General features: G+C 32.2%; 1 protein-coding gene across 6 annotated transcripts in view; it reads left to right on the top strand.

Annotated features, from left to right (window-relative positions):
* The window catches only part of LOC148621808 (small conductance calcium-activated potassium channel protein 1-like), an 89,538-nt gene that overhangs the window by 45,000 nt on the left and 21,699 nt on the right, over positions 1 to 22,839 (top strand). For all 6 annotated transcript variants that reach the window (XM_088576544.1, XM_088576545.1, XM_088576541.1 and 3 more), the window contains 2 exons: positions 708 to 1,718; positions 10,258 to 10,353. In XM_088576544.1, the coding sequence (XP_088432670.1) occupies positions 894 to 1,718; positions 10,258 to 10,353 (921 nt within the window). In that variant the 5' untranslated portion in view covers positions 708 to 893. The remainder of the gene's footprint in view (positions 1 to 707; positions 1,719 to 10,257; positions 10,354 to 22,839) is intronic.

Genomic DNA, 22,839 nt, shown 5'->3' with positions numbered 1-22,839 from the left:
GCAGGAAAATGAAGAAATTTTTTTTTTCTAAGATGATTGTTTTGTCTAAAAAAAGCGAATGTGAAGTGAGCAAGGAGTATAAATTGTACCACCCCCTTAATTTATTTGAACGATTGGATAGCACATTATTTGCCTTGTTTAGCATTAGAACAGCTGTTCACTGTTTACTTAAAACAACTATAAACTATTGTTGCTTTTTTTTTTAAACTGTTCAGTATATAAGTAATAAATAATATAACAGTTGTACTTTTTGCACCATCAACGCTTATAGTCTGAATCAAATATCAATATTAACTATATTATGAGTGTTTAAGTTTATTTAAAGTCAACTGATTTCTTAGATTTTGATGAAAAACATTTTTTGTCAAAAACCATGGAAATTTTTGTAATATAAAAAAACAGATTGGTTCGCAGTGTGAAGAGCTTGTATCGACTTGTGAACATTGAATGTTTAACAATGCGTCTCAATTATACAGTTACATGTAACAAAAAAAAATACATCTAATGACGTTGTAAAAACTCAAAAGATTATTTATTCCTTTTTCATTTAGACATGCGTTTATAATCTATTACATAATTTTATTTAGCAACTTCAAAATCGTATGGAGCTTAACAAAACAGTTATTTAAAGATATATTTTAATTTCAATAATAGCATACTAATCTTCCAAAGTTAATATTATCTTTATTCCATCTAATCTTTTATAGATAAGTGCCAGAGTATACCCACTTCACTTTCCTTGAAATAGTGTTGCCTTTCGGTTAACATCTATCTTGATACAATTACAACAAATCTCGGCGTTAATGAGTAGTACCATCAACAATAGAACTTTCAATGAAAACACTTGCAGCCTGTTATTGATTGGACGATAAAATTATATATGATATTTGAATATGTCTGTAATACCAGTGGCACAAGCCAATGAGAAGGGGCGTATCGATTCAACAGAACATCTGCTCAGAGAAGTTCCTGTAGCTTTCGTAGATCCAAACGAACGAAATGTCAAACTCACTAAAGCTGTGCGGATTACCGATGACAAAAATGAAAATGACATGGCCTCACTTAACAACCATAAATTCTCTGATGAGTTGAAAATAAGACAGCCGAATATTGATGGAAAGATTAATAGAGCTTACACATCACCAGATATTGAATTGCAGAGCTATAATATTAATGAAGATGTAAATAGTAATTGTAGTGATAAAGGTGTGATTGAACGGAGTCAGTCACATAGCATGTCGGCAGTTTCGAACTCACGCTTACAATCAGATCGACTTTTGCATTCTGATGACGAGGAGAATAAAACTTATGTAGAAGATGGCGTTAAAACTGAAGATAACAAAACAAAGGAAAAGGAATCGGCTCTTTCAAGTATTGGTGCGGACTACATGCGTGTTAATGGTGCCATCGGTTCTTTTCGGCAACTCCAGAAACCCCAGTCAATGCAGTCTCTACCTACATCGTCTAAAATGAGCTACACTAACGAGGATAGCGGAATAGCACCTCTTGTGGTGGGCGTGGATGGTACTAAGTATGGCATGGATGACAAGCAAAACAAAGATAAACAAAAACCTAACGTTGGCTACAGACTTGGAAAGAGAAAAACATTGTATGAAAAAAGACGAAAAATATCAGATTATTGTCTTGTGTTTGGAATTTCAGGGATTGTGCTTATGATCGTCGAAACGGAGTTAACCATGGCAAAGGTTTACACAAAGGTAAGATTTTGTCATCTGTTTTCAATTATATGCACACAAATGATGCATTTACACCATGCAATACACAACATAATTATCTTACAAAGCAGTAAATCATTATCTGAATGCATCAACTAGATGAGCTTTGGGAAATCCATGGATTCCATGATGGATTTTCTCAATTTGTCTTCAACAATAACTTTGCATTAACTAATTTAATGCAGGGGAAATTGACAATTCACATAATTTGAAAGAGGCTAGAAAGAGGGATGAGAGTAAAATGAAGTGTACTTCATTATAGTGCTTGAAAGGAAGTAAGTTAGGTACATATTGAATAGTCTGGTGTGAAAACTTCAGAATTACGTTGGCGCCATACAACATAAAACCGTACCTTTTATTTTCATTATGTATAATAGGAATGCTGCAGTGTTTTAGAGCTACATTCGCTCAGAATATCGATTTCTTAACGAAACAAACGATGTCATTATATAGTTTCAATTCATTAAGCGGTATTCAGAATATAATCATATCACCGCTTGTCATTACCGAAGAGTTACCAGTCTACGGACTTGATTGGGGTCAATAGAAGCTAAAACAGGTATCTGATCCCCGAAGCGTGTTCCATTCCTATTATTTACAACTTGTGTCTATATTTATCAATAATTAAAGAGTGCATTCAAAAGTGGCATCAGAGAATCACAATCCATGATAAATTGTACAATCTTATTCAGGAAAACTAAATTCCAATCAAATTAAGCGATTTAATTGACTTTGAAATATCATTTAGCTCTCTGCTGTGTATTGATTTTATTTGACATTTTAGAATACTTCAAACAAAGCAAAGAGTGGCATTTACAAGGAAAAAATACAAGCTTGCATTGATAATCATCAGTAAACGATAGATGCATATTCTGAATACGTACATAATATGTCGATCACGCGATATGTCCATGTACAATTACAATGCCATGTACTCCCCTGTATTCACCAAATGTATAACATAAATGCAGCAGATATTTAGAGGGCATACGTCCATAATCGAGGGACTTTTAAAAGCACTTACATTACTTTTTAAGTACTGTTTAGACAACATTAACTGTTGTTCACGTTCTGTTACCTTTTTATTCGTTTAAAGATAATAGTCAGCAATGTCATGCGACTGTTTCGGGTATATACCAAATTGTGCTATTAATACTCCATTGAAGATTTCCCTCTTTATGGTCATATTATATGTAAAACGATTTGTAATCCTTTTTTCTCAAAGACCCAGTAACTGGAAAAATCATAAATGTAACAGTTTGCAGTAGATATAACCCTTTCATTGATTTTCACGAGTTTTAGGTAATTCTATGGTCCATATAGGCTTTGTCTAAGATCAGGATCAAAAATCTTTATAGTGGAGAGGTATCAACAAGAATCGTTCGTGAGGTATCGAATTCCATTTAAATCATACAAATTGTTAAATGAAAACCCTAAGTTAGAGGGATTGGATCCTCAGCACCGCACCTTCCAGGAATTTGCTGTGAGATGATAGTAATTCATAACAATATAAAGAAGAAAAAATTAGAACAGGCTTATAATATTCGTGTTGATCTTCAAAATATAAAGATATGAACACTTTTCCAGATATACACAATTAAATTGGTTAATTCTGCCACGTGGCTTAGTTGGTTCAAAAATATTCAATATCAATTAATTTTTAATGACAATATTCATAACGTGTGTAAACCGATGTTAGCTTCATTACCTTGCATCGTTTCTTTGTTCCATTCTCTCCACATATAAATGATCAGAAGATATTTAACTTGTGATTAAAATTCATCTTTTGACAAAGGAGTTATTGCACAAGTATCTGTGTGTTTTCGTTATCTTGACATGGTTTATCGACAGGCGAGGGAGTGAAGAAAATATTTCCAGCAGACATATTATCTATTTTAAGAACGTTAATAGCAATCTTCTTATCTATTAATGTTGGTATGTACAAGTCTGCGAAACAGCTTTTGGTGGTTACTGCGTAACTTTCATTCTGACGTGTAGCTTCGTATATTAATGTTACAATTTTGAATATATTCAAACTATGCGTCGTTTTGTCACTAGCACATTACTACCTTTGATTTCTTATGTTTGAGAAAATTGGAGCACTGCTAGCGATATCCTGCTAAACTTACCGACAAAGTTTGATCAAATCAAGGAAGCCATATAAAAAATGAAAAAAAAAAATATGATAAATAAGATATTCAAAGTAAACCAATAAATAATTTAATTTTCATTACATTGTGTTAGTTATATCCATGAGTCTAAACCTTTTTAGAGGAAAGTAAGATTTTTGTCGCCTTTTCAACTACTAGTGTCATCTCTCTTGTTCTGGTCAGCAAAGAAATAGTTAACTTGGATGTCAGTTTCTAGAGCACAGAATGATTATTCGTCTTTGATGGTCTCGGTGTAGGCATATCAGGAAAATTTCTTTTGAAATAGTATTAAGATCTCGCCACATGGTAAACCCACGGGAAAGCAGCGTGCAGAATTCTCAATTATCATTAATGAGATATGGATTTGATTTTTACTCTAGAGATTTTTTTTTGTTATTGATCGAATGGTAATGAAACCTAGGAGTTTAGATATCAAGCTTTCATAACATGGGTTTGATGATGATATGGGCATTTTTTTATTAAGAGAGAAAGAGAGAGAGTGAGAGCGGGGGAAGAGGCAATTTTACTTTAAAGCCTTTGGACCACAGCGATATTGACCATTTGAAAGGGTCATTTGTTAGGGAACCGTATAACATCTTTTAGATAAAAAGGTCATTTTCAACCGAAACGGCAGTTGAACCATGATCCTTTGTCTTCCAAACCCCTGAAATCTTCGTTGATTTCTTCCCAGATAAATGTTTTCTAGGCCAATATTAAACCTATGACAACCCTGATAACATGTAACGTATATGTCTTCCAATTGCTTTTATCAAGGCGTCCACAGATGGAGATAATGCAAATACCTGGTCATTTCAAACAGACCTTTACTTGCATATTAATGCCTGTGATATGGCTGAAGAAGGCGAAGAATTTCCAATGAAAACTTTTCCACCCGGTTCTTCCAAGAGAGGCAATGTCTCCGTAAAGGACTTAGACTTTAAACATTTAGTTCTTCTAAAGAGGGTTTTTTTCTGTTTCACATACAGGACTTCTACTGAAATCCATTTTGTTCGGTTCTAGGGTTCACCAGTAGAAGACTGCAACTACAAGAAGTCTAAAATTATCAGTTATTGATAAAAATAAAAACAATATCATATACACATTACTCAGTACGATTTCTTCCTTAATACGACAACAGTACATCGCAGTAGCAACGCAGGAAATGGAATAAAAATAGGAAATGTCAGTTCAGGAAATGTTCAAAATGCTACCATATTTTTCAACAAATTGCTGATTCGGGACGGAAAATTTATTGTATTGATCAAGGTAAAGCTGGTTTCATCTCTAAAACTACTCCATCAGATCGCTCAATTCCTGTGAGGAGATAAAACAAACTAGCGCTTGTTTGCCCATTCTTACTGACGGATGACACGACAGTTGTGACATTTAGATATAGCCGTGACATTTAGATAAAATAGAACATGAACTTTTACAGCATTTTATTTCATTCATCTACACTATGGCTAATTACATTTAATTACATATATCACAACATCCATAATTACAACAGTAGAACATATTTAGATTAAAGAAACATCTTTCTGCGCTCGATATGTAGAAATTTATTGGTTTTGTTAGTAGTATTTAGTTTTTATACTGGAACTTAAAATTTTGATGGGATATCTGACAGTGTATCAAGCTGAATAGAAATACGACATAATTTTTCAGTGATCGAGTTCACTGCCTTTAAAATAAAGACCGTGTCTTCTTTGTTGTTCGCGTACACGCATGTCTCCATATTCTTTTGTACGAGTTAAGTGGCATTTCTTTCTGGTTGCAGACATGACGCAATTTTTAAAAATATTTTTAAAATGTTCATGTTCTTTGTCTCTTTGAACCGTTTTCCTCTACATACATTTGATTTTTTTTTGTCATTGTTTTGGCACAGTGGAAACCGGCGTCCCAAAGTACATGAACGTCAGTTCTGTGTTAGCAATGACGAAGATAGAACAATTGGAACCCATTTGTATAAGTTGATATTTGTGTTAACAAGTTTCCATGAATCAGCTTAAGAAAGTAGTACTTTTGTTCTATTAGGTCATTTGTACTGAACCACTCTGAAGTTCTATTAGATCTAAACTGTTATGTTATTTTTTCACTTGAGAAACCTTTTAATTCAAAGAAATTCATGAGTGAGGTTCTAGTCGATACTTGCTGTTTGGTTTGGTCGTGTCTTTATATTAATGTCCTTAAAATTGTACTTTCCATTTCATTGTATCTTCAGATGGTTTTGTTCCATTCATGCAAATCATATACATCACGTACCTATATACAACTGTATTACTGTCCATGCCTATTTATGGAATTACAAATATTGACATGGCTGTTAATGTCTTTCATGTAAATGAAAAAAAGAGAGCTTAAATTTACCTTTTTATCTGATGAGTGGAAACTATATTTTTGTTAAAATGTTGCTGGATATAGCGGTCTGCTGAAACAACTATTGAGGCCAACCACTTAAACATTATTCCTGATATTGTTTTCATTGGTGTAATTCTATAATCGATTGATACATAAGTACTAGCTTACTGTAATAATATTAAAATATCTGGTACCTCTCTAATTGCTTTGGATGTTATTTCTACAGTATTCTAAAGAAATAATCAATTATCTTTTATCTACTTATTCTATTTTTCCACTGAATTTAGTTTTTATTGTGATAGAGATGTTCTCAATATTTTATGATCTTTCATAAAAATTGAATCTATATAATAGCTGCTAAAATATTCATTTCCTTTAATTTTTCAAAGCTGTCTTTGATACTAAGAATTTAGATGTGACTGATCATGTTACATATCCAGTTGTTACAAGGCTCTCTGTATTAATATTTTACTGAGTATAAATCTGCTGCACTCTACCACAGGTGTAATGTTTGATAGTATAATGATATTAATTCAAAAGAAAAAGTCTTCAGGTTGCATGACTTCTGTGTAATACACTAATAATGGCACTACTTTGAATTTTCAATCGGTCCTTGGCATCACCTTTTCAATAATTTGAATTTACGACAGTAATATCACATGTTCTCTCGCAATTTTATTTCGCTTGATATTAGGAAAATCTTCATCGCTTGAAACTACACCGCTGTCACCGTGGATTAACATGTGCGCCATTTAGGGTCTATACTTTGATAGATTGGTGTACATTATTGAAAGTTTGCAATCTGCGTTCCTGACAACATAATGCTCAAGTGAGCTTGTTACTATAGGTACACACGGTTAAATCTATTCTTGTGAATGTGACGTTTGGAGTAACAATGCCAAATCCCTCGATATTAAATCTCGATAATTGAAAAACTGATGTATGGAATAGAAAACGCACATTGAACAAATTGGTCGGAAATTGTTTGGACATTGAAATCAGTACTTTACTTTGTTCAACAAAGTAATTGATTTCAATCTGGAATTTCTGAAATGGAGGCGTTCGATATCTGATTCCTTGCTAATGAAAATTAGCAGTAAAGTATACTAGAATCATTCTAGTTTCCGATAGCATCACTGTTACTTCCAAAAAGTCTAAGACTAACTTTTGCAATGTCATACTTTTTGCATAATAAAATTAATGTTATATCACATAATAAGATTTAAATACTTCCTCATGTTAAAAGAGGTTCAGTGTCTGATGTTCCCCGAATCGCTTTATTATAGCACACGAAAAAATTTGTTTCGATAATACTCTTATTAAGTTGGATACGTTGTAGCAAGCAAAGCCAACGTTCCGCATTTCATTGCTTTGCCGGGTAAACATCTTGCGCTTATAATGTTTGCTAGCGTATTTTCTTTGATTATATTTGTTAGTTTATTCAGAACAAAACTATGAATTTATTTGAACTATTTAAATTATTCTAACTTGTTAAAATAGCAATTTAGATATATTTCGACCTGTTTATTGCAAACTACGCCGACAGATCAGTTTTCACCTGTTTATGAGAGAAATCAAGGGAACCAAGTAGGGAATGTTTCATAATTTTAAAAAGGGGGTACGAAATAATAATGGATTAGGACAGTTTACACGTATAAACCGAGTTTATTTTGTATAGCATGTTAAGAAATTAGAAATATCATCTATATTTCGATGTCTAATTTATTCCAGTCCAATAAGCTTAAACACAGATTCTTGTAAAAATGTTACTTAGTTATAATTTGATTATTTGAATCGCGGACCGTGGACCTATTGACGTTAAGGGGAACCAGCCAATCAGAAGGCTTATAACAAATACTTGATATTAACTACACAATTAATTCCCCTTGGTTTTCGAATATAATTCCAAATTTGGTAGTAGGTACCTTCCACATTTTTTCATTTTTTTTACTGGAAACTTATTTGCTGAAGCTTTGCCTCTAATTGGTAGAAAATAGGTCAAAATTACATGGGACTTTTTTCTATTAATAAATTCTGACTACAAGTTGTGATTTGGCTCAGTGGAAGAAGGTTAAAATTTATGACTTTTAACTCCGCTCATTTGTCATGTTTACCCCATATCCAGGTCAAATGTATTAATTCAAGAAAATGATGGTAAAATTTTCTACAATTTGTATATAAAATCATGTTTGTATGTATCTTTAGGCCAGAGAAGTTTTATTCAGTTTGCGCAGGTGGAATTTGTTTAATCTGCTCAAATGTGTAAATGCACTTGAAAATTAATTGTGGTCCCGTTCTTTCTCTTACAGACCGTGTATAACTACGAAAAAAGAACGAATCGGTCAGTTTCCACAATTTTAGTACATACACAAAGTCGACTAAGCTGTTCAGACTCGTTTCAGCCTTTGAACAGCAAATTATGGCAAAATAACATATAAAATGCGTTTTTTTAAACTAAATTAAACTGACACAGTATGGCATATCCAGGATATCCTTTTCAGGGGAGTGTCTCCGGAAATATACATTTTCACGCATATAACATTACCCAAACTCTTTGAGCCTGATCGCAACTTAACTTGTTTAAAATGTCTATCGTCAAGCGAACATTTTCAATTCCGATATCTCATCAACGTCTTAGTAAGTGGTTTTTTGTATGATTTTTCTCGTAAAGCCACGTGTTTGCAATATTATATGATTATTACTATTGTATTCTATATTCACTTCGTCTTGAACAATATTTTTATGCAATGCATAATAATAATTACTTTTAAGTACAGTATATACACTTGGCTATAAACTAAACAGCATTGAGTTTTAAGATATACTGCGTTTTTCCCTATAGTTCAGTATCACTTCACGAAATATTAAATTTGACAATAGAAAAAAATGAACTTTTAATAGAATAAAACATTTTGAAAATCATAACAATATTAATTGAAAATAAGTGTTTATTTCTAGAATAATTTCAGCATTTTATGTCCGTTATTTTAAAGAATTTTTAGCTGTAAGAATAATGTACATTCACCAGCATAAAAAGAATTCCGCAGATGATCGATAAACCATAAATTATTTAACCAGAAAAAACTAAAGCTAAATATTTTTTTTTGCTCTTACGGAGTTTCCAGAATGACATTTTAATGAATTATTATCGAACGAAGTTGATATCACTCCCAATGTAAAGTACGGCCCTAATCTAAGGTAAATTATTCAGTGAGTTGAATACCAGTATCGTAAATGAAATAAAATACGACTTGGATTCCTTGAATAATTCATTTCCTTGTTTGAAATTTGCTTTTATTTCGTTGTTCTTATTCTTGAAAAACCAATAAGCATTTATTTGTCTATTAAAGACAGATTTAGTAGGTCTAGACATTATAGTAATAACTTTATCATTAGAAGATCCTTCAACAGTACAATTTCTTCATCATTTCTTACAATGCCAATGTCCCTATAAAAGAAACCAAATACAACAGATGCATAAGCAGAAACTCAAACTGTAAAGAATAATACAACATAATGAAACACTGCCCACAGCATAAGGGAGGTTAAAAGTAATCATTTCTGTACGTTCACCGTCAAAGGTCAACGGAATTTATCAGTTGTTGATGTTACCAATATACTCCTGTGTACTAAAATCACTATATCAATCACACAATATACAGAGTCATAACAATGAAATTCCATAGAAATATAGGTCAGCAATTTTGCAGTAGAATATAGTAAAGTTATGAAATATTAATTTTTGATCGATTTTCTTTGTCCGTTCATTTGAATGTAGTGCCTATTACACATGTAGGTTTATAAATCTTTCCTTTAGCTGCTGAAATTAATAACAATTAAACAAAGAAATTAATTGACTCTCCTATTTAAACACATGCATACTTCAAAGCAGCTTATTATACACAGTGCAATAGACTTTTAAATAAATTTATTATCCTAATCCCCTATGTAAATAAGTTACTGTTTCATAGTATTGAAATCTGTTGTTGAACATTTATTCTTCTTTTTAGGAAAGTTACTATTCCGTAGTCTTGAAGTCCATCATCTGCATCTCTACACTTATTCTGTTAGGATTAATTCTTGCCTACCATGCTTTAGAAATTCAGGTAAGTCTTTAAACGTACACGTTGCTTGGGTAAGCCATCGTACCAGCGGCAACAAGTTTTAACTCGAATCGAATTTCTGATCTAATTTGCATGTAAATAATTCAGGTTGATAAAATAATCAGAGGATAAGTACGATTTACTTATAGTCTAAATATGTTAACAATCTGTGAAAAAAAAAATGAACCGGGCATATGGTAAAACCACGAAACTTCTGTAGTACATATAAGTACAATGTGCTTAATTCGTATTATGATGCATTCATCTTCTAACCAACTGCTGAAGGTGAAATGCTGATACAATAGTTATTTGTTTAGAAGGCATTATCGTGATAAATTGACTGCCCAGCGGTCCGAGGCATTTTGTCAAAGTTTCCCAAAGTCAATTTATCGAAAATGCCCTCTAAACTATTGTGTTTATTTTATTGAAGTATCTGTAGAGGGCATTACCGTATAATAATGCCTTTTAACGCATACTAATGAATACCACATGACCATGCTTTAACTAATAAGAATAGTTCACACTAATGAATACCACATGACATGCTTTTACCAATGAAAATAGCTGACACGAATGAATACCACGCGACCATGTTTTAACCAATGAAATAGCTCAGGATTCTTTGACACTGTATGAATTAACATTATATTTGCAGTAATTTGGAATATTACGGAGTAAGTCCAATCGCGCACCCTATCATTCTCATGACTTATAGGAGAGGTATAAAAATTAAGTATTATCTGAAAGCTAAATGACTCAGCAGTAGTGTGGTAACTTCATTTCCTTTATTCGGTACATGATAAAAGCATTCTACATAAAATCATTTGCCTCCTGATGTGGCTAAATTTTAAAACGGAAGGAGTGATCGTTACATGTTTAGATTCACTACACCGTTCTTTCCTAGAAGGCACATATGATGTGTGATGATATCTTAATGAGGTTAAAGATGAAATGTCCCCATCAGAATAAAATTCCTCTACCACCTCGTACACGTACACCTAACAAATATTCGCACAAACTTTTTTTATTTTCCCCATACAGTAATACTTGAATTGAATACATCTGTTTAAATCTGAATAGCATGTAACTAATCATTTGTCAATTTTGAGGTGTCTAAAAATCGGTTTATATGGTTAGTCTTGTTTATGAAATCAAAATATACAATGTACATTAGTCAAAATATACAGCGTACAGTCATGAAAACGGGGGTTTCTAAATGGAGTGCATACTTGATGAAAAGCTGATAGCGTTCTACACACACACACACACACACACACACACACACACATATATATATATATTCAAATTAAGGAAGAATAATTACAAAATTGATACATACAAAATGCCGTTTTATGAAGTAAGATAAAGGGCAGAATTTATGGGGTTTTTTTTGTCCGCAGTTTTACATCTCAGAATCAAAATGTAAATGTTGCATTTCGATCTTTTCTTAGTTAACATTCATTTCGAAAGATCATTATTATATCTGTTATTTATTGTAGTTTTATTTTATTTTCTTAAGCGTACACGAATCCAGAATGAATTTCAATTTTGTGATTTTTTTCGAAAGTATCTACACGAAACAGACACGACTATACGAAATATACATGTTGTAAACAATATTGTGCCGTATGCAATAAAACTGTACCCTTCCATTCCTACACTGTGATAATTATTGACATTGTTTGTGATTGATTAGAAAACATTTAAAAATTGGAAAATAATAGGTCTGTCACATCAAAGCAGACGATGGAAAGTATTTAATATTTTGAACTACTATACACACATGGTCATAAAGTGCAACATCAGTCATGATTCTGACAATTCTAACAATCAATACTATGAAATATTTGATTCTACCAGACACAGTTTCACGCTATGAGTAAGTACATTTTCATTGCAGAAGCAGCGGCAACGAAAATAATGACATAATAAACGAATAAGTTCGATATGGAAAGCATTCTTCATTTCGTCATAAAATGCTTCTTAAGTTACACAATAATGATATCACCCAATGCACCATTTTCTTTTGTTACGTAACACGGATTTTTTTCTTTGTGACAGAGTTGTGGGAATAAACGTATTAACATATTTGTCATTTGTATCTCCTGTTATAGACATCTTATACGAGATGTGAATATCTTAACTTTGATGGCCTGTCGAACTAAGCTGATGTTAGATTTGAAATGTCAATATCAGAGAAGGAGACAGTTTGTCAAATCAACACTTGAATTCAATCCAATTTCTGTAATGGTAATAATAACTGTATGAACAATGTATAGCTAGTTTTGGAAAAGTTGTCATACATTGTATTGACTAGTTTCTGCAAGAAGTCCCTTGATGGTTTAATAGGAGTCGTTTACTCCAAAAAAAAAAAAAAAAAACAAAACAAAAAAAAAAAAAACAAAAAACAAAAAAAAAAAAAAAAAAAAAAAAAACAGAAGGACAGTGCCAAGAACTCAATGACTACGAAGTGTTACATAAATACACAAGGCCGGCACTATGTAAAAAGACAAATATTCCATTATTCAAAGACTACAGAGGGGAACACAATATGAATAGAATTTATTCATGTACAGAGACATTTCTCATGAACTTAAGGATAACCCCAGCATATAAGGAAATAAGCAGTTCTGAAATTATATTATGTCTTTATTACCCAAATGTAGTTGGATTTCAAATTAAGAAAAATGAGTTTCACGTAAATTACATATGTACTTATTTGGTTCATAAACTTATGACCTCTTATTCAATAAAAGAATTACTTTATTAATTCGTCACAGAGTATTTGAATTCCCGTCGTATCTATGTGTTTATATCATTAATAATTTGTGATGTTTGTTTATAGCGATTGAGTTGCTTTTCATTCAAGGTCTACTTTCCAATATATCCACTTTTTTATTTGTTTAACGTTTTACTTCAAATAAAAAAAATATTAAATGAAAGTATAACCACTGCATTTCAATCAATTTTAATTTTCTAATGTAAATGAACGATATCCCTAGTACTGGAGTGAAGTGTTTATCATATTAAGTTGTACATTAATATCCTACAATAGTGTGTTGGCTTGAAAATTTGAAACGGGCTTAGATCCGGCAAATTGCGAGGCTCTATCGTGGATGTTTTTCCGATTCGTTCAAATAGTATATAATCGTGTGTTTTTTTTTTTAATTTCTGATAAATAATCTCTTGTATATTCCTAATAGCTATTTTTAAATGAAATGCATTTTTTAAAACGGCGTTTCTATTACTTTTTTTTACCCAACAGGTAGTCTCCTTCAGTGACGCGAAATTAATCTTTATGTAAAAAAGTAAGCGAGTCCAAAATGTTATTTACCGTCAGTGACCGTGCATCATCAATTGATAATATGCCAAACCACTAGAACAATAACAAAAAATCAATTTGCAGATGCTCTTAAATTCTGATTTCAGTATATTTTCAAATTTCTGAAGACTGTAAATCTACTCCAAATGGTTTGTGTGTGCAATTTTATCAATTCTTAAATGTTAGACTTTACAAGAATGTGTGTGAATGGAAACTTTTTATATCAGAAATACGTTAACGGCAGAAATAAAGGTAATAATAAAATAACCGAACTCATAAACATGTATTGATGAGGAAGATAAAGAGCAAATGGACTGACAAAATCAAGGAAGAAAAAAAAGCTTTATAGAAAGACGCCTATACCTACATGTATTAATATCATTTTTATATTGTCAACATTTTACATTTATTATTCATTATTCTCAATCTTTCTTTGTTGTCTATCTGCACTATTTTAACCGTATGAAAAAATTAAACAAAAGTAAATTTTATGTAGGATCTATCTGCTCATCATGAAAAATCAAAAACATTAACAGCCGATCTATTCCTATCAAAGGGGTAAAATCTATGAAAATTTCTGTAATGAAACGTTTTCTCAAGTTGAAGAACCCGAAAAAGAAACTGCAAGGAGGATAAAAGATATGAAAAGGCAATGTTTGTATAGAGGATTGTGAAGAGCAAGGGACAATGAAATAACTTCAGAGAAGAATAAGCACAAGGAAAGAACTTGTTCAACAAGTAACAAGATTAACATCTCAAAATAAGTAACTTTTAGCATACCTAGAATAGAAAGGATCAATAAAATACAATGAAGAGCAAAGTACTGACAGAGAATTCACAAGAAAAGTGTTGTAGATTAGAAAAAAAACTAGGCAATAGAAGTGAAGAGCAAGTCACTTGGTGAAAACATAGAAAAGCAAGCCATTAGGAAAAGGCTAAGAACAACATTGCTCTAAATGAAAACAAGCAAAGCATAACTAGAGAACCCTGAAAAGGAGCATTTTCAAGAAAAAAACAAGGTTATATAAGTTTTGAAGAGCAAAGCACTAGGGAAGAACTTAGAAAAGCATGGCTCTATAATAGGACATTGATGGGCAAGGCATTAGGAAACAGGCATTGAAGAACAAGGCATGGCATCGAGAAGTTAGGCACTATAAAATAGTGTGGACCTTAAAATATAAAATCAAAGATTTATTGACTTGTGTTGACATTGCGCTTTGCCAAGTTCTAGATTTTGCTATTTTTGAGACGTATATTATTATTTTAGTTAGTTATACTTTACCCGGGACATATTTTCTTCTGAAATCAAAAAGTGATACCAGAACAGTCGACAGAATTATCGAATAAATTCTATGTTTGCAATGCTAATAAATACACTTGCTTTCGCCAGTGCGTTTAGGTCAGAATTATGATATCGTTATGTCGATGAAACGCAAATATTAAGATGTTAATGGATCTTAGCTTCGTGTCTAAAAATATAGAGAATATTCCATTCTGTCTCTGTGGTATTTAGACTGATAGCTTAAGAATTAAGGCTGCTTGTATATTTTCTTGTCGGTATTGTGGTACATCGAGTAATTGTTTGATAATGCAGACTTTTTTGTATCGCGCTAGAACTGTAACAAATAGGCTTTTGGCACAGGGTTATGTTGCTACAAGATTGAAGTCATCACTACAGAAGTTTTATGGTCGTAATCATGAACACGTGAATCGTCATGGTGTATCCATCTGCACCATGAAAACGGATTTATTCAACGGGTCATAGTTTTCCTTTCCTCGTTTGTCTACCCGAACTTTACTTTTTATGAGCAACTTACCCTACCGGTGCACATGGTCCATGCTCCCAGTTTTTAGTGGAGTCCGAGTTGCTCATTTGCTTATGGTACTTTGTATGTATGATTTTAGTTATTTTATGTTCTTTGTTGTGCATTTCTGTTTTCCATGTCTGGTCTTTGTCACTGGATTGCATTCTTTTGATTACCTCTATAACCTTGGTTCCCTTGATTACTCTTGCAAACAGTAGAAAACAGAGTGTTGTAATGAGTGCTATTCAATACAGCATTACCATCAATATCTGTTTTATAGAGAACAAACAAATATTATTGACTGATTTATTTTGGGCTCTTCATCAAAGACAGTTTTCAATTACTCTATGTCAAAATTGTGCCAGTAAACTTTAACAAACGTTTTTCTATTTTGATTTAAAGTAACAAGTGGGCACGTAACAGATATTCAAATCTAAAAATAATAAGAAGAAAAAAAGTCTTAAGTGATTGCCTAAAAAAGGAGACCTGTCTTTTTTAAAGAACCAGGACCAAACGATTGACCAGAAAAATACCAAGCTCGATATAATAAGAATATGTGTTGTATATGTATATATCTTTCTTTAATCAACTGATAACTATTGTAATATCACACAACTAGTTACAAGTAGTATTAACGTATTTTACATCTAATTAGATATTATCATTTTTATAACCAATATTTGATATGTGTAAGGGGATTATAACAACTACGGAATGTAGTAGACAATCAAAAAATTCGGTAGTTCCTATTGAATTAAATTATACAAACCAACAACACTATAATCCTAACCTTTAATTCTTCATTTTCTTGTTTTTTTCTTGTTCATTTCTTAACAGAAAGTCTTATATCATTTTTACTTAATGTTACCGTCCTAAATTATTCAATTATTAGAAGCCTTTTTACTTGTTATGGTGAAAATCGAATTTTTCACACATTTCCTGAAAACGCATTTAAATGTTTATTTAATTAAATTAGCAAGTACACTACCTTTAACAATACTTTAAATAAGCGAATCTTTTATCAAATTTCTTTTTTTAACAACATATGGTAACGACTTCTATTTTAGAAATGTTGAAGCATGCCTTACATTATAGTCGAAGGATATCACTTTGTCTAAAATCCGAAAGGTCATTAAGAACCTTTCGGTTATTAATGACCTTTCGGTTATTCTATTTTCTTCGTATCAATTACGAAATTTTCGTCGCATATTTCTCTGTATGTATGTGAATTCAAGACAAAGCTTACCTGCCCACTTTTGTGGAAACAATACTTAACATTACCCTTTGTCCTATTAGAGGTTATATTATCTTAAAATGTCCTTGAAGTTAAGTATTTTATAGTCATATGTTTGTTGTCCTATTGACACGTTTTTAGAAGCATTGGACCAACCATTATCAAAATAAACCAAGTATTCCCGTTATTACTGATTGGTATTGTTTTCATATGGTCATTTGAAATGTTGACATCATTGCTGATACATACTCGGTGCTAAAATAAGATGGGTAAAGTCAACGGTCTTTGGGAAAACTAGTATTTTTTTTAAATCCTCGTATTCTTACTCTTTATGTGAGATGATAACAAAAAGGAAATTTCAAACAAAGGATTACTTTTTGAAATGAATCTTATTATTTCACTTCATTTGATTAAATCCTTCCCAGTCTTCTTTTGTAATAATTTTTTTTTTGTGTGAAGAATTTGAATTTTATTTGCATTTGATTTCACACCATAGAATGAAGATTTGTGTTTTCATTCAGTAGGCTATTAGCTCTATTATAATATATAAATATAAATTATAATGGATTTTTCTATGAAATTGGTAAAAATTGACACGAGCATTTAAGAGAGTGTCCATATAGAAAACAGGGAGTTCCTTTGATATGGATGGCACATGGTAAATTTTATCCCACGGATGTTTTCGTTCCTCTGTCAAATAATGCAAAGATTTTTTTTAAATAGACAGTGGATGACTAAGAAAATTTTAAAGTTCCCTAAGAAAGCAACCAGATTTGCACAAAATAAAAGAGTTATCTCTTTTTCAATGAAATTTCAATTGTCTTTTTTTTAAATTTACGGAATACAGGCCATTTTAGCACGTGTTTGCAAAGGGACGTAAACCACCAACACAGTAAACATTTTTCTTGGAAAATGAAGCTATTTTCACTTCGGTAAGTACCTGAGTGGTATGAAATAAGTTGTTTAAAAGTACCCCAGGACGTACCGCGGCTCCAATTTGACATTATACTAGTCTGTCGGATGGCGATTTGTAGAAAGTTACTCCCTTTGCTTAAAATCTTAAAAAACGAAGCCAAAGCCGGGAATATGAAAAAGGACTCTTAAATTGGAATTGGTGAAAATTGTCACTCGCAATTAATATGATAATGCACGAGCTTGTGGGTGCGATGTTGTACACCGCAAGATGTAATACAGTATACATGTAATTAATCTTTTATTATACATATAATACTAAATATTTGATAAACTCAATTCAATTCAGTTTAATTCAATTAAATCAAAACTTTAAGACGAATCATTAATGAAGGGACAACATAATTTGAGCCAATATTTGTTTTTTTTTTTAAATTTCAAATCAATTCATCAGACGGTTGTAATGCTATTTTTGTTTTAACCGTTCAAGTATTTTCAATCCGATTATCCACCCTTTTCTATGTAGCCAACATTTTAGTACAAACTGGACGTATAAGCAATTAAAAGTGTTACTTAGTCACAAGTGACTGATTGTTAAAATTATAAATTAAGTCCAGAGAGACATTTCCGGAATAAATAAAGCATTATTGATTTACCACTTCTGTACTAAGTCCATTCTGTACTTAGATCTGAAGGAATTGCATTTGGTGGTTGCATTAGAAGTTTGCTTTACATCTTAGCAATGGACCTGAAATCGAATGTTAATGTACAGTTCACAATTTTTTTTTTCAGTATCATAATGTGAATATGAATGGTAGGGTTTTTATAAAACCAGAACATTTTTGCGGGTGGTATAATGGTAATGCAAATGGTGGTCGTCAGTGTCGCCTTCGTTGCCGTCCGTAGACACTTAGTTTTCATGCGATTACTTGAATAATAGTTAGTCGATCTTTATAAAATTTACTCACAAATTTGCACAATACAAAAGAAAGATTGGTATTGTTTTTTTTGGAGGTCGTGGCCCTAACTGTTTAGAAGTAAGGCCCCAAAAGGGGCCAAAAAGAAGCATTTCATAGCATTTAACTATATAACTCCAGTAAAAGTATAGATATGTCTATGATATTTTTCTGCAATATTTTATAACACAATTGTCAGACTGGTTTTGACTTTGGTGGTGATGAATTGACCATTTTAGAAACGAGGGACGAAAAATGGGACTAGAAACCAAACATCAAGACAATAACTTGACCATTAGTGAATGGATCTCTTTGAAATTGTATTAAATATGCCACCGAAGGAATGCTGGTATTAATTTCTAGATATAACACATAGTTTTCCTTTCCTCGTTTGTATACCCGGCCTTGACTTCTTACGAGCAACTCGGCGGATGTTTCTAGAAAAACAGAGGACGCTTACCCTACCGATGCACCTGATCCATGCTTCCAGTTTTTAGTGGAGTCCGAGTTGCTCAAATGTTTTTGCTACTTTGTATGTATGATTTTAGTTACTTTATGTTCTTTGTTGTGTATGTCTGTTTTATATGTCTGGTTTTTGTCCCTGGATTACATACTTTTACCGCATAACCTAGGTTCCCTTGATTACACTTTGAACCTTTTTCTAATTAGGGACCAAAAAGGGTCTGATACAAGCATTTTCCGTACGTGTACATTTATGTCCGGACAATACCTTGAGTAAAAGTGAATGGTTCTCTTTGACTGATGGATTGATTGATTGATTGTTGGGTTTAACGTCCGAGCAGCAATATTTCAGCTATATTCAGACAGACGATGAACATGAAATGGATGATGAAATGAACATGAAATGATGATGAAATTAAAAATGAGATGGGACACAAGGATAATAGGGTCGACAAATTTTTATTGCCACTAGAAAAAAGGGATGGGTAAGGTCGGGCAGTTTAGCCTCCTGTGGCGGAGCGCAAAGGTTCCTACTACTATCGAATACCACAGCATGGTTCTTTAACGTGCGAGGAACGTGACATCTTTCCCAACACGGTGCACCACTGTGGTTTTCAATCAGGTTTTCCGTATTATAGCCTGACAACCCCAGCATGTAACACGCCAGGGGTACCCCATTTCACCACCTGGGGCACACATCCCAGTTGCTCTGTGGGCAGAGCGCCTAGCCCCGGGCTAGGTTTCTGAGCACTATTTAGTCGCCTTTTACGCAAGCTTAGCGCTGCTACAGGCCTATTCTTTTGACACCCGAACTTGCATGGGTCGGTTCTCTTTGAAATTTTATTACAAGATGTCATATCACTGAAAAATTTCCATCGTCTATATTCTCTTATAACATCTTTATGGGTATCGTTGTACAATCCTTTAGACTTGTATACTTTTTTTATTGTGCTATATCGTCATGACTCGACGATCCTTTACCTATTAAGTTTACTGAGTGGTAGCTACCTAGCTTCCTTTAGACTTAATAAATATATTTATATTAAAGACTTTAAAGAACTAATCACTTTGTAAATGAAGCAACACGAGAAATACATTTTCATTAGAAATACATATTCTGAAGTAGATCTGATTTCCCAGTAAGTGCTTTCATTTCTATCATAATAAATAAGACGCATGTTCGACAATAAAGTATGTCCTCAGTTAAACACCTTTTTTTAAATATGGGTAGTATAGTATAAATCCATCTCTAAACTCTCCTTCCATAGCTGTGTCATTTTAAATGTGTTTAGCGCGACGAAACATTTCTATTTTCAATTCAATAGTCACCACGACTGTGTTAAAAACGAAGGATTTTCGTATTCGACGATCAGTGTTAACATGATTGCAAAAAGATGACGATTACGAAGTAGAAAAAAATGTAAACCCATTTATCACTTTGGTATTAAAATAATCATTACACAGACGTGTTTATTGTTATTTCAACAATTACAGGGAGTGTCGTTTGCTCTGGACCTAAAATAAGTATTGTGGTTTCCGAGACCGTAATGGTAGTTGATGGAACTTCGATCTCATGTGTTTTCTGTTGCATAATAACGATATAATCCCGGTGATAAAGTTACCATTTATAGATAAGTTGGTGACAAATAATAGAATCCATTGAATTACTTTACATTGATTCACTGTTAGTTAATTTTAATGTTGCTTCCTCTTCTATTCGCCTAAGATTATATAACAGAAATAAATTTTCACTATGTTAAGCTATGATCAGGTGCTATTTAAACTAATTGCTTGTAATTTACTGTTGAATATTTTATTTAGATTTAGAACATTTGTTTTAATTCTATCCTTGCAATACATCAAACGAGAATGAAATATGTCAACAAAAAGCTTGATAAAACTAAATTACTCTAAAAATTGATTTTTTTGTTTTTTTTTCGTATGATATGTATAAGAATTTAAATTCTGGTGTCTGCTGTTGCGTTATACATGAAGTATTGTATTGACCGGGGTATTAACGTATGAACGCATGTGTTTGTTGTATTAAATTATCAGTTAAAACTGAGATGTGAGCTTTCCAAAAAAGGAAAAAACAAAGACTTTATAGCATGTTCGGCTCAAAGCAATAATGCTCAGGTGGTGGTACAATCTGATAGCATAACATTGTGTCTAACGACAAACAGTTGAATTCAACCTGACGGTAGAATTGTCTCTGATATAAGAAAAGGTCGTTTTAAAAGAATCGATTTAAAAAAAGAAGCTGTGTCTCAGCTGTTGTTACTACAACTTGATTTCTAATTGTGAAGATTAACTTTTGATTAAGTATCTAATTGCACATAATACAAGTGTTTTTCTTATATAAAATGAAAAAAAATATGCCCACTCATACGTAGTGACGAACATTCTTTGTACAATGTGTTGTTCTATAAAATACAGATCAAGGGCCATTTTCAGCACAATCGGATTCCACTTGCAGTCTTTTAATTACACTGCTTAAACAGTTTCTTACCCTGTATTACACTGACGAATATAATTGTTTCAATGTTATCAAATGCAGATAAATATTTAGCAAAATTCCATTTTTAGAACTTTTTCATGGGTTTGATACTAAATATGCATAGTATTTTGCCCGCAACAAGTCGGTGACTTTATTTCATGTCCTATTAAAAACAATATTTGAACATTACTACATTTTACATATTTATTTGAATTTCTTCTTCTTTGTGTATATTGATTTGGGGTCTGTCGCTGTGTCTGTTGTTATACGTATAAGTTATAAGTAGAATTGTTCATACATTTCAGCTTTGATGTTGACAGTCTAATCTTAGTTTTATTTAAGGTGATTGAATGTTTATTTTGTAAACTTTGTTTAATTTGCACAAAAGGTAAGTATGGGGCTTTAGGTTCACTAGGGTCTGTTCGAGAAAATGAACCCTTTAAATTTTATTTGAGTTAAACAACGTATGTTAGTATTTATCAACCTGCTTATTTAACATATTTTTGTTTGTTTGTTTGTTTTTTATTTTTTATCAATGTCCTTTAAAATGTAATTAGTTTTTTTATTATTTAAATTCTTTATGTGGTTACTTTTGACAAATATATGATCGCAGTCATTGCAGCTTTAAGTATCTTATTTCTCAGTAATGTTGGAGAAATATAATATGTATTTTTCTGTCATTACGGACAGATAGCTATTAAATAGACATCCATTATAAGTACCCATGGCAACAAACGGTCGTGTTTGACTGGAATGAAAAATTGTAGATAAACGAGTTATTTTGATACAAGAAATCTGAATCTTGACAAATTGAATAAAACCAAATATATTCAGAGCACAAAGATTGATGAACATACAATGTGAAAAAAACAGAAGTAAAACGAATTGCTAATGGTTTCAAATGCATTTCGTCACAACCCACACTGCGCAACTATCAACTGAAAGAACATTTTTAAATAATGACGAACACAGAGGAAAAATGTTGATGTAAAGAAGGTGTTCGTCTTTTAAATGTGTTTTCTGTAATATTCATATAGAATTAGATCTACTGTGTAAAATAAAGCTATATATTAAGGTCATCACGGATTACTCAAGGGATATCGGAACTAGTCATCCGCTGAAAATATGTCAAAAGAGTTGAAAAGACTATCATCTTCTTTGCCACAAATTCTATAAACAATATTATCTATGTGTGAAAGCGACACCTCTGCTAATTCTTTTACAATAAAGAACACACCAGCAGACAAACTTTATCGAGTTATCTTCCCTTGAGGGAAATAAATCCTGACAATGGTCAATAT

The sequence above is a fragment of the Perna viridis genome, chromosome 3, assembly GCF_037379345.1.
Source record: "Perna viridis isolate PV_CMFRI_1.1 ecotype Kerala chromosome 3, ASM3737934v1, whole genome shotgun sequence".
NCBI classification, from domain to species: Eukaryota; Metazoa; Mollusca; class Bivalvia; order Mytilida; family Mytilidae; genus Perna; species Perna viridis.
Note: the sequence above shows the minus strand (reverse complement) of the source record. Positions and strands in the feature narration are given on the sequence as shown.